Source organism: Gossypium hirsutum, chromosome A08 (genome assembly GCF_007990345.1).
Source record: "Gossypium hirsutum isolate 1008001.06 chromosome A08, Gossypium_hirsutum_v2.1, whole genome shotgun sequence".
NCBI lineage: Eukaryota > Viridiplantae > Streptophyta > Magnoliopsida > Malvales > Malvaceae > Gossypium > Gossypium hirsutum.
Window position 1 is genome coordinate 77,009,885 of NC_053431.1, and position 13,104 is coordinate 77,022,988.

General features: G+C 41.0%; 1 protein-coding gene across 1 annotated transcript; it reads left to right on the forward strand.

Moving 5' to 3' along the window:
* The first annotated feature begins 1,430 nt into the window (after positions 1 to 1,430).
* Positions 1,431 to 2,483, forward strand: LOC107894525 (uncharacterized). The gene has a single exon (XM_016819790.1). The coding sequence runs from the start codon at positions 1,431 to 1,433 to the stop codon at positions 2,481 to 2,483; it is 1,053 nt and encodes a 350-aa protein (XP_016675279.1).
* The last annotated feature ends 10,621 nt before the right edge of the window (positions 2,484 to 13,104 follow it).

The window sequence follows — 13,104 nt, forward strand, 5'->3', positions numbered from 1 at the left end:
AAATGAAGGCGATGTTTGATATTTGGCAATTCGCGGAATCGTGCCCTATCGTGCTGGGTTGCAATTTCTCATTGCTCAAAATAATCGAATGTCCTTTTAGAATTTCATTCATGTTTTCCAAAAACTCTTTAAAACGAAGGAAATGTTCGATGTTTGGCAATTCGAGGAATTGTGCCCTATCGTGCTGGGTTGTAATTTCCTATTTGTTCAAAATAATCGAATATCCCTTTAGAATTTCACTCATGTTCTCTAAATTCTAAAATAAGGCAATGTTCGATATTTAGAAATTCGAGGAATCATGCCCTATTGTGCTGGGTTTCAGTTTTTTCGTTGGACTAGATAATTGGGCATCCTTTTGCGATTTTCGACATATAAACTTTTGGAAGTTGGAATTTATCATGTTCTCGAGGATATAAAGGATCGTGTCCTATCGTGCTGGATGTGATGCTGCATTCCTCTGAAACAAGGGAATTTTGACGACCAACTTGGGCTATTCAAATAAAAAGAACCACATTTCAAAAACTCTTTTAAATCTCAGACATAAGGACGGTATTTAATCAATTTGGTACCAATTTTGGGCGTAGTGAGGGTGCTAATCCTTCCTCATACGTAACAGACTCCCGAACCCGTTTTCTCATATTTATGTAGGCCAAAATCATTGTTTTAGTAAAAAGAAATATTTTATTAAAATGACCAAATTTTTAAGTGATCCAATCACACCTAAATAAAAAAGATTGGTGGCGACACCACATTTTTTCATTTTTTAAAGTCAATCCCCTTTTTTCCTTTAAATCTAAAAATGGTTTCGACAGCTTGGCGACTCCATTGGGGATTATCGAGAGAGTCACGCCATAAAATTGATTGTTTGCTGTCCTTTTGTCAAAAATCGTAAATTTGTTTTGAAAATCATGATAGCATTTGTTTGTGTGATTGTTATGGTTCGGGCTTTTAGAATAATACTACATTTCATTGCATGACCGCTGTGGTCGCACCTTCTAAGTGGGAGTAAGAAACTATGCTTTCGTGAGGTTTTCACCTCTGCATGGGCAAGTAGATTGCTACCGGGATACATCCGTACCTATGATTTCGTGAGATTTTCATCTCCGCATGGTCATAGGGAAATGTATCCCCCTGAATCGAACTCGATCTATATGAGCCTATAATGGGTGAGGATTGAGGAATCTGCTGGTTCGGGTACCTTATCTCTAGAACTGAACCACATATAGTGAACCTTAAGAGCTGTCCTTGGGTGGAGCCGCATCAAGCCTTAGTATTTACCCATATATGTGTTGTAATTTTCGTTTATGTGTTTGCATTTTATCACTATTATTTGATACTAACCGGTGTTTTGTTTTGATTGTGTTTTACATGACATTGCATACTAAAGGAGGCGTTGATTCATATTCAATTACTAAGTTAGAAAGTTTGACATGGAGAATGAATTTCTTAATAAAGTTGAGGATAATACAGCCATTCGCGCATGGTCAGAGAAGCTACAATCGGAGAAAGGGGATAGCTTGGCAGAAGGATATATATCAGAGTTACAGGAATTCACTCGCGTCAATGTAGCACAGAATGAGTTGCAAGAGTTGGGAGATATATGGGCTCGTTGGGATGAAGGGACCAAACAGTTGTTCTATCAAAGCTATGGTGATATATCCTACTTGCTAGACATTAGAGTGGACAAACATCTGTTCCGAGTTATGGTGCAATTTTGGAATTCTGCTTACAAGTGTTTCACTTTTGGAGAAATGGATTTAGTACAGACCATGAAGGAATATACTGCCCTGCTCAGGTGTCCAAAAGTTCAAGTTAGAAAGACTTATGCCAGGGTTTTTAATGGTCAGACTTTCGCGAAGAAATTGATGAACATTTCAGGGATGAGCGAGACTTGGGTCACTACTCGAATTCAACAAAAAGGAGATAGTAAATGTATCCCTTGGGAGAATTTGCCAGATTTGGTTTTAACGCATCCATATGAAAGAAAGAGGGTTGATATCTTTGCGTTAAGCATCTATGGATTGGTGATTTTTCCTAAGGCTTTAAGGCACGTGGATGAGGCAGTTGCCGACTTATTCGTTCGTCTTGAGAAGGGAATCACACCTGTACCGGCAATATTGCCTGAGACGTTCAGATCCCTAAGCACGTGTCAGAAAACAGTGGAGGGGCGGTTTATTGGATGTGCACAACTATTGATGGTGTTGTTTCATGGACACTTTTGGAAAGTAGACAAGGTTTCTTATCGGGTCTTTTTTGAAGGTTATTCCCTGTTAAAAAAAGAGGCAGCCATACAAAGGAGAGAGGATATCTCGAAGGAAAAGTGGATGGAAATTCTTCAAAACCTCAAGGAGGGGGATATCGAGTGGAGAGCTTATTGGATGGTTCCTGATGGGATTATGTATCGATGTGGGAACTTTGATTGGGTGCCGTTGTTAGGAATTTGGGGAGCTACTGGGTATACTCCATTGCTTACGTTAAGGTAATTTAAATCGAGGCAGTTTGTACCCACGACCTACGGACTTCCTCACTGTGAATTCTCCTTTAAAGGTACCCACTACAAGAAGAAAGTTCGGGAGCTATCGGATACTTGGAAGCAAACTCGTTGGATGAAGAGGTTGGCTGTCGGTTCCATGGTGATGCCTGAGTATGATGGATGGTTTAGGAAGAGGGTTAATGATAATGTTCCTAGGCCGAGCTTGGAAGATTCCCGACCTATGGTAGAACAATTACAAATCGCCCCGTCAGAGTTGGAAATTATAAAGCAATACTTCAAGAAGAAGAGTTCAGAGTTTGGGAAAAAGATTAAACAATTGGAGGAAAAAAAGATGCACCTGAGATTAGACGCCGATGTCCAGAGGTCAGAGGCTGAGAAGTGGATAAAAGGGAAAACCAAGGCCGAAGAAGATCTAGACAGCTTGAAGACTGATTATAAAAAGCTATGCCTGTCTATGAGGACTGTGGGGTTAGATAAAACTTCCGAACAATGGCGTCATGAAATTCGAGAGGAAAAGACCAAGGCCGACCGATGGGAAAGGAAATTCTGAGAAGCTCAGGCACAAAACGAAGATTTAGAGAAGAGTCTGTCAGAAAGCAGAAATGAACGAGGCGAATTAAGGGCTAAAGTGGCAGAACTCGAGAAGTCTCTTCATCACTACGGAAGCTGCAATACCGCAATGGAGTTGAGAGCAAGCTTGAGCAAGATAGAAGAAATGAAAGGAAAAATAGAAGAATTAGAAGCGTCACTACAAAGCTGTGAGATGCGGATTCAATTTTTTGAGGCAAATGAGGATCGTTGGAAAGAGCAGCTTCACCATGCGCAAGACCAAGTCAGAAACAGGGATTATCTTATGGGGGAAGCCATAACCTAGATTCGGGAGGTGGCTGACTACTTGCAAGCTTTAGCGGTACAGGCGGACACACTGAGTGTAAAGTACGAGTTGGAGTCAAATCGCGGGCAGGAGCTGGCCTCGTTGTTTAGGAAAATTAAGACTTTGAGCATGAGAGCGAAGTTTTATTTGTAACTCAACTTTATGTAAAAGAATTTTATTTTCTAGTGAAGATTTCTAAAGGGAATTGAATCAAAATTGATGCCTCCTTTGCATTCATGCATTTGCATTACATCAGATCAATATGCATTAAAGGTCATAAAAGGTTTCTAATTAATTAAAAATCATTTCAATAACCTGGAAACCAATGAAAACCAACGAACTACGCACCCCTACAGTACAAGGAAAAAGTCAATGGATAAATGGCTTGAGAAATTGGAGCAAATACAAAAGGACAAGCAGGAACAAATGTAGTCTCAGATGCAAGAGCAGCTAGCTAAGATTCAGCGAGAGATGAATGAACAAATGATGGAATCCTAAAGAGAGATGATGAGTCAGTTATCCCAATTGCTGATGGGAAGAACGGATAAAGGAAAGGGCCCCATGGACGATGTTGGGGAAACCAATGAAGATCCTTAATACCCTCTAGCTTCATTTCGACACATGTACCGATGAAGCCCAAGATTAATCTACAAATACCATCTGTTACGATCATGCCTCAGCAGATTCAGGCTGGAGCTTCGATGCCGATGAATTTCCAAGCCAGCTCAGGCTCTAACCTTGTTAGTAACCCAAATTATCTGCCTGTTTTCGATTTGGACAAAGTTGCAGAAGAAGAAAAGGCGAGGATAGAATCACAAAAACAATTAGAGGAACGTTGTAAGTTGCTAGAGGAAAAATTCAGAGCTATGGAAAGCGCAGATAATCATCAAGGGATTGATGCTAAGGACCTGAGTTTGGTCCCAGACTTGGTCCTTCCCCCTAAATTCAAAATGTCTGAATTTGAGAAATACAATGGAACGAGCTGCCCTGAAACTCATATCACTATGTTTTGCAGGAAAATGACGGGATACATTAACAATGACCAGCTATTAATTCACTGTTTTCAGGATAGTCTGGTTGGGGCGGCATCTAAATGGTATAATCAATTGAGCCGTGCCAAAATTAACTCATGGAAAGGCCTGGCTTAGGCCTTTATGAAACAGTATAGTCATTTGACAGACATGACCCCCGACAGGATCACTCTCTAGAATATGGAGAAGAAATCAAATGAAAGTTTCAGGCAGTATGCGCAAAGATGAAGAAAAGTTATCATACAAGTTCAGCCACCGCTTCTAGAAAAGGAAACCACGATGCTCTTTATAACACGTTGAAGGCCCCTTTTATCACTCATATGTTGGGAAGCACCACCAAAAGCTTCTTAGACATAGTGATGACGGGTGAAATAATTGAAAATGTTGTGAGAAGCGGTAAAATAGAAGCAGGAGAAAGTACTAAAAAGTCGGCCTCGAGGAAAAAAGATAATGAAGTGAACAACACGAGCACATTCACTAAGGGTCAGTCCAAGTCACTCACCATAAATCAACCAAAGACGGTGACCACCAATCAACATAGCACTGTGAGACAAGAATCCAACGCGAAGGAAAACACGGAAAGGCCACAATTTACCCTATACCCATGACGTATAAGGAGCTATACCAGAACCTATTCAACGCTCATGTAGTATCTTTTTTTTACCTCAAGCTACTGTATCCCCCGTATTCCAAATGTTATGACACAAACGTCCAATATGAATACCACGCGGGAATCACTGGGCATTCGATTGAAAACTGCACCGCGTTCAAAAAAGTAGTTGAAAGACTCATTAAAATAGGGATTGTGAGGTTTGATGACCCAGCCGTACCCAATGTAGCAGGAAACCCGCTCCCTAATCATACCGACCAAGGAGTGAACGGGATAAGCGAAGGCAGGAACAAGAAGATCAAATGTAAGGTTGCAGAGGTCAGGACCCTATTGAGACGAGTGTGGAAGGAGATGGTCGAGAGAGGATTGATAACGTTGGATTCAAGAGAAGAATCTGAAGAAGGGAGGAACTATTGTGAGTTCCACAGCAAGGTGGGGCATGAAATTCAAGATTGTGTGGAGTTCAAGGCCTTAGTGCAGAACATGATGGACAATAAAGAAATGAAGTTTTATGAAGAGACCAAAAACCCTAGAGAGGGTGATATATGTGCATTGGAGGGAGAATCGACGGTGCAGAACCAAATAGCTAACTATCTCGTGGTCATCATATCATGACCCAAAAGTAATGAAGCTGGAGTGCAAATGCCACCGAGGGTCATAATCCAAAGACCTGCAGTCTTCCCCTACAAAGAAAGCAAAAGGGTCTCATGGAATTGTGATTGTAACGTGATAATTCTGGTAAAGGAAAGCCTGGTTGACGCTTCAAAAGAGGACCAAGATCAAGATAGGGGCTTCTGTACACGTAGCGGGAGACGTTACGATACAGCAAGTGAGAAGGCACAACCCGTAAAAGGAAAAGCCCCAGTGGTCAAAAAAATAAAGGAAAAGGCGACCAAAACTAAACTTCCTGTTAATGAGCCAGTTAACGAGGAGGAGGCTAAGGAGTTTTTGAAATTCCTAAAACACAGCGAGTACAGTGTGGTGGAACAGCTACGTAAACAACAAGCTCGTATCTCGATGCTGGCCCTACTTTTAAGCTCGGAAGTCTATCGTAGCGCGCTGATGAAAGTTTTGAATGAAACATATGTTGCCAATGATATCTCTGTCAACAAGCTGGACCGCTTGGTTAGAAACATAAGTGCCGACAACTATATCTTCTTCAATGATGACGAGATACAACCCGGTGGCATGGGGTCGACTAAAGCTTTGCACATTACCACACGCTATAAGGGGTATACGCTGCTAACTGTACTGATTGACAACGGGTCAGCCTTGAACGTCCTGCCATTAACTACACTAAACAGATTACCCATAGACAGCTCTCACATGAAAGAGTGTTAGAACATAGTGAAAGCATTCGATAGCACGGAGAGAAGGGTGATATGCAGAATCAAGGTACCTCTTCAGATCGGGCCAAACACATATGAAGTAGATTTCCTAGTGATGGATATTAAGCCCTCATACAACTGCTTATTGGGGAGACCCTGGAACATTTAGCTGGGGTAGTTCCTTCATTGTTGCATTAAAAGTTGAAGTTAGTATTAGAGGGGCGATTGATAACGATAAATATTGAAAAGGATATCATTGCAGCTGTAAGCAATAATGCACCCTATTTGGAGATAGATGACGAAGTAATCGAATGCTCATTTCTATCTTTGGAATTTGTTAATGCAGCGTTCATCACTGAGGGAAGCAAGATTCTGATGCTGAAATTGTCCAAAACTAGAAGGATGAGCCTACAATTGATGGTTAGAAAAGGGGCCCTACCCGGAAGAGGACTTGGGAGACATCTCCAAGGAAGGGTTGAAATGCCGGTATTGAAGGACAAGAGAGACCGCTTCGGCTTAGGATTTAAGCCAAATGCAAGACAGAGGAGAAGGGAGCTAGTAAAGAAGCAAGAAAGAAAGAGAGCACGGTTAACGGGGGAGGAAATCAAATGGGAGCCAATGATATTCCCCCATATATCGAAAACTTTTGTGTCCGGAGGAATCATTCATCCCGAGAGAGGCACGCCAATAAAAGAAGCCATAGAAGAAAGGTTGGAAAGCTTGGACATCGATGCCATATACGAAGAAGAGACTGGAGGAGAAAACTTGTCGGGCATTTGCCCCTACATACCTGGAAGTGTTCTGGATAATTAGACTGCGGAAGAGATTCCTATAGTTTTTAGAACTGACTCAGAGTAATGTCCAAAACACACTTATTGCTCAGGCCTAGGAGTAATAAGAATCTTTTGTGAAATAGGCTTATGTTTAAAAACGTTATTTCAATGAAATGCACTGTTATTGTCATTTTGAGCAGATGTTCTTTCATTCTTTCAATTTCATTCATAATCATATTATACAAATGATTACTTTCAGATTCTTTTGTTCTTTGAACATTCTTCTAAATATTCTTTCATTCTTCATTCATAATTATACCATACAGATAAGTTTTCTTGAATTCTTTTGATTCTTTGTATCTTCCTTCATCCTCATAACAGGTCCCCAGATATCAATGATATGGTTGACACTGCTAGTGGCTCAGAGTCTCCTTTTGAGCGAGATATGTGTATGCAGGATTTCGAAAATAACCAAGGCTGTAACTTATCTCTTGATTTGTTGAGGATGGTAGAACAAGACGAGAAACAAATCCTACCTCACAAAGAATCAGTAGAAATTGTGAGCTTAGGAGAGGGACAGGAGGTGAAGATCGGAACTTGTATCACCATGGAGATGAAGCGAGACCTTATCAAATTACTTCAAGAATTCAAAGATCTCTTCGCATGGTCATACCAAGATATGCCCGGGTTGAACACTGATATCATGGTGCACCGACTCCCCATAAAGGAAGAATGTAAGCCAGTTCAGCAAAAACTCCGAAGAATGAGGCCTGACGTCTTACTAAAAATAAAAGAAGAGGTTCGAAAGCAGTTTGACGCTGGATTTCTAAAGGTGGTAAAATACTCAGATTGGGTAGCCAACATCGTCCTCGTCCCTAAGAAAAATAGAAAAGTACGAATGTGTGTGGACTACAGAGATTTGAACAAAGACAGCCCGAAGGATAATTTCCCACTACCTCATATTAACACCCTAGTGGACAACATGGCAGGACACTCACTGTTTTCATTCATGGACAGTTTCTTCGGATATAACCAGGTCAAGATGCATCCTGAAGACATGGAGAAGACCACATTTGTAACCATGTGGGGCACGTTCTACTACAAGGTGATGCCGTTTAGATTAAAAAATACGGGGGCAATAAAGCAAAGGGCCATGGTAACCCTGTTTCATGACATGATGCACAAAGAAATCAAAGTTTATGTCGATGATATGATGGCAAAGTCCCGAACTGAGAAGGACCACGTACAAGTCTTGAGGAAGTTGTTCTTAAAGCTGAGGAACTTCCAGCTAAAACTCAATCCAACCAAATGTACCTTCGGAGCTAAGTCTGGAAAGTTGCTCGAATTCGTGGTTAGTGAGAAAGGGATTGAGATTGATCCAGACAAAGTCAAAGCCATACAAGAGCTATTTTCGCCGCGTACCCAGAAAGAGGTTCGAGGCTTTCTAGGAAGATTAAATTACATTGCTCGGTTCATTTCACAATTAACTGAGAAATGTGACCCTGTCTTCCGCCTCCTCAAGAAACACAACCCAGGTGAATGGGATGAAGAATGCCAAAGGGCTTTCGACAAAGTCAAACAGTACTTATCCAATGCTCCGGTGCTGATGGCACCTAACCTCGACAAGCCATTGATACTGTATTTGGCAATATTTGAGAATTCCATGGGATGCGTACTTGGTCAGCATGATGAGTCAGGAAGGAAAGAAAAGTTATTTACTATCTTAGTAAAAAGATCACTGAATGTGAGACGAGATATCCGCCGATAGAAAAATTGTGTTGTGCGCTAGTTTGGATAACCCGAAAGTTGAGGCAGTATATGTTGTATCACACTACTTGGCTCATCTCAAAACTGGACCCTTTAAAGTACATGATCGAGTCTACAACTTTGAATGGAAGGATGGCCCGGTGGAAAATTTTACTCTCTGAATTCGACATAATCTATGTGAACCAGAAAGTAGTAAAAGGGAGTGCAATAGCAGATTTTCTAGCCAGTGGAGCTTTGGAAGACTACGAGCCTTTGAACTTCGATTACCCGAATGAAGACCTAATGTATGTTGCGACCACTGAAGAAGGTGCTCCGGAAGAACTTCCCGGGAAACTAAACTTCGATGGGGCATCAAATGTCGTGGGTAATGAAATCGGAGTAGTTTAGGTATCTCTAAACGGAGATCATTATCCATTTACTAGCAAATTGGATTTTGATTGTACGAATAACATGGCAGAATATGAAGCGTGCATAATGGGTATCCATACAGCCATAGAACGCAAGATTAAAGTGCTAGAGGTGTATGGGGATTCTGTGCTAGTGATTTATCAACTCAAAGGAGAATAGGAGACCAGAGATCCAAAGCTGATCGATTATTGAAAATTGGTCCTTGAATTGGTTAAAGAGTTCGATGACGTTACCTTTTGCTACCTTCCATGGAACGAAAATCAGATGGCCGATGCTTTGCCCACCTTAGCTTCCATGATCAAGATGAACAAACAAGAAGATGTCAAACCCATCCGGATGAGCATTTATGAAACTCCAGCCCACTGTTATAATATCGAAGAAAAAGAAGAAAAAGATGATCACCCTTGGTATCACGATATATTGCAATACGTGAAGAATTGTGAGTACTTGGACCAGGCAAGCGACAATGACAAAAGGACACTGAGAAGATTGGCCATCGACTATGTCTTAGATAGGGAGATCCTATACAAAAGAAGAAAGGATCAAGTGCTATTAAGATGCGTAGAGGCTGTAGAGGCTAAGAAAATCTTGGAAGAAGTCCATGAAGGCGTCTATGGGACACACGCTAATGGCTTTAAAATGGCCAGGCAAATTATGAGATTTGGGTATTATTAGTCCACTATAGAAGAAGACTGTGTCAATTACGCCAAGAGATGTCATAAATGCCAAATCTATGGAGATAAAATTCATGTGCCTCATTCACCGCTGCATGTCATGACTTTCCCATGGCCTTTCTCTATGTGGGGGATGGATGTAATTGGACCAATATCGTCGAAAGCTTCCAATGGGCATCGATTCATGTTTGTGGTTATCGACTACTTCACCAAATGGGTAGAAGCCGCTTCATATGCCAATGTTACAAAGTCGACAGTGAGCAAATTCCTGAAAAAAGAGATCATATGTCGATATGGAATGTCGGACAGGATCATATCTGACAATGCATTAAACTTGAACAATAGTACGATAGCGGAAGTCTGTAGCCAATTCAAGATCAGACACCACAACTCGTCACCATACCGCCCGAAAATGAATGTGGCAGTGGAAGCGGCCAATAAAAACATTAAGAAGATTGTGGAGAAGATGACTGAGACCTACAAAGATTGGCATGAGAAGTTACCATTTTCCCTCTTTGCTTATTGAACATCAGTCAGAACCTCAACTGGGGCAACGCCTTTCTCTTTGGTCTACGAAATGGAAGCGATTTTGTCAATCGAAGTCGAGATCTCATCCCTTCGAGTGTTGTTGGAACTAAAGTTGGATGAAGCAGAGGGGATCCAGTCTCGATATGATCAATTGAACTTTATTGAGGAAAAGAGGTTGAGAGTTATCCGTCATGGTTAGATGTACCAAAAACGAATGATGCGAGCCTATGATAAAAAAGTTCTCCCAAGAGAGTTTCATGAGGAAGATCTGGTTCTGAAAAAGATCCTTCTTATATAGAAGGATTTTAGAGGAAAATGGATGCCCAATTGGGAATGGCCTTACGTGGTGAATAAAGCTTTCTCCGAAGGAGCATTAATTCTAGCCGAGATGGATGGTAAAAACTTTCCTAATCTTGTAAATTCAGATTCCGTCAAGAAATTTACCTAAAGAGGGAGAGGCCAAAGTGAAAACCCACAAAGGGCGCTTTGAGACCAAAAAAAAAAGAGAGGCCAAGGTGAAAACCGCAAAGGGCACTTTGAGACCAAAGGGGATTTTGAGTTGAAAACCCAAAAACGGGCAGCTCAAATTTTGAACATGGGGCATGTGGTAGTCTTGTCCTCCCAAAATTAACAAGAGGGAAGAACAGTACACCTTGGAGCATCAACAAAATATGCGGGATCTCCTGAACACACATTTAGTTCGAATGAGCCTTTGAGAAATTTGAATAGTGAAGCTCGTGCTGCGATATCTGTGGCACATTTTTTCTCATTATATTTTGTGCCTTAGCAGATTTGCTATCCTATTTAATGTATTCACTTCGAGTTTTGCTCAATAAAATTCCATCTTGTCCATTATGATAATCTCTTTCGAGCATTTTTGTTGAAATCACGATTTTTGGACTTATAACATTCAAACAAAAGAAGTTATGCATATTACTCTGGAAAGTCTGTAAATAGCACAAGGACCTAAAACAGGGCCACTAGTCAGGACTAACCAGGTTCAAAAGTTGGAAATATTAAAAAAATAGTCCAAATTATGACTCTTTCTTCAAATTCACTGTCAAAGATAACGGCTAAGCAAGAAGACGCGATAGCACATCAACGATAGAACCTTGATGAACTATGGGCAATGATACCTTAAGCATTTTAAAAAGGAATCACCCTCATGACATTTCTACATTCATAATCATTCACCTAGTTAGGAGCATCTGACTAATTTTGATCATGGCATCCTAATTATTTGGCATAAGCATAGATACAGGAAACCAATTCTTCAAATCATGTCCTTAGAAGACGGTGTAGCAACATTGGTGAATTCTACAGATATTGTCTCCCTGAAGTTACAGTAGAGCAGATCGGAGATGATGAATCTTGTCTTCCTAAAATTGCAGTGAACCAGATTTAAGCCACTATCCTATCTCCCTAAAGTTGTATTGAAGTAGACTAAAAATTGTAGATCTTGTCTCCCTGGAGTTGTAGTGGAGCAAATCGAAGACGGCGAATCTTGTCTTCCTAAAGTTGCAGTGAAGTAGATTTAAGCCACCATCCTATCTCCCTAAAGTTGTAGTGGAATAGACCAAAGATTGCAGATCTCGTCTCTAGTGGAGCAAATTGAAGAAAGCAAGTCTTACCCCTCAAGTGGTAGGGTAATAGGCTGAAGATCATAGATCTGGTCCCCCTAAAGTTGTAGTGGAGCAGATCGAAGTCACAATCCTTATCTCTCTGAAGTTGTAGTAGAGCAGATTAAAAGCTATAAGGCTAGCCTTACTAGAATTACAGCAGAGCAGATGGGAGCAACAATTCCTATATCCCTGAAGTTGCAGAGGATCGGAACAAAGCTACCTCGAAGAAGAAGAACACCAAAGAAGTCATGATTCTGCGAGACCGGACAAAATTGGCCCTCTTTGAAGTCTTTGCTCTATTCTCGTTACACAACAATGAGCAAAGAGGGGCAGCTGTAAACAGAACAATTTGCCCGGGCTCAAAGAAGAACCAAAATACAAAATAAATTAAATGTAAATGTTAACAGTCCATTAAATGTCTATTTACAGACTTTGGCCCAATAACTAACCCAACCCTAAATAAACCTAATAGCCCAATTACAAGCCCATTTACGAAATAACCTAACCCAATACCCTATGGCCCAAATACAATGGCCCAATACCCAGAACAGGCCCAAACGGCCCAAAAACTAAGCCAAATTTCGACAAACCCTAGGGCAAAGGGTCCCTTTCGCCGCAGTCCTCACGAGCGTCCTAACCACATCGCATGTGCTCCCTTGCACTGCAGCCAAGCAACCAGACAACGCCTCCATACGCTCTGTTGCTCCAGCATCCACATCCGCGCCTCCGTACGCCAGCACAGCCTTCATACTCTCGCCAGCACACTCCGTACCTGCGAAGAAACAAACAAAACCACAGCAGCAACAGAAAACAAAAGAAAGAAAAATTGTTTTTTTTATTTTTATTTTGAACATTCGGCTATAAAGCCTATTATTTTCGATTGTAAAAGGGTTCCCTTTTTACAAACACGCCAATATACATAGAGTGATATACAAAAAAGAATCAAGAAATCGAAAGGTGATTTTCCATTTTCTTTAAAGTTCTCCGTCAAACTA

What these genes read in the sequence shown, in the direction of transcription:
- LOC107894525 (XM_016819790.1), top strand. Translation starts at nt 1,431, where the DNA reads ATGGAGAATGAATTTCTTAATAAAGTTGAGGATAATACAGCCATTCGC.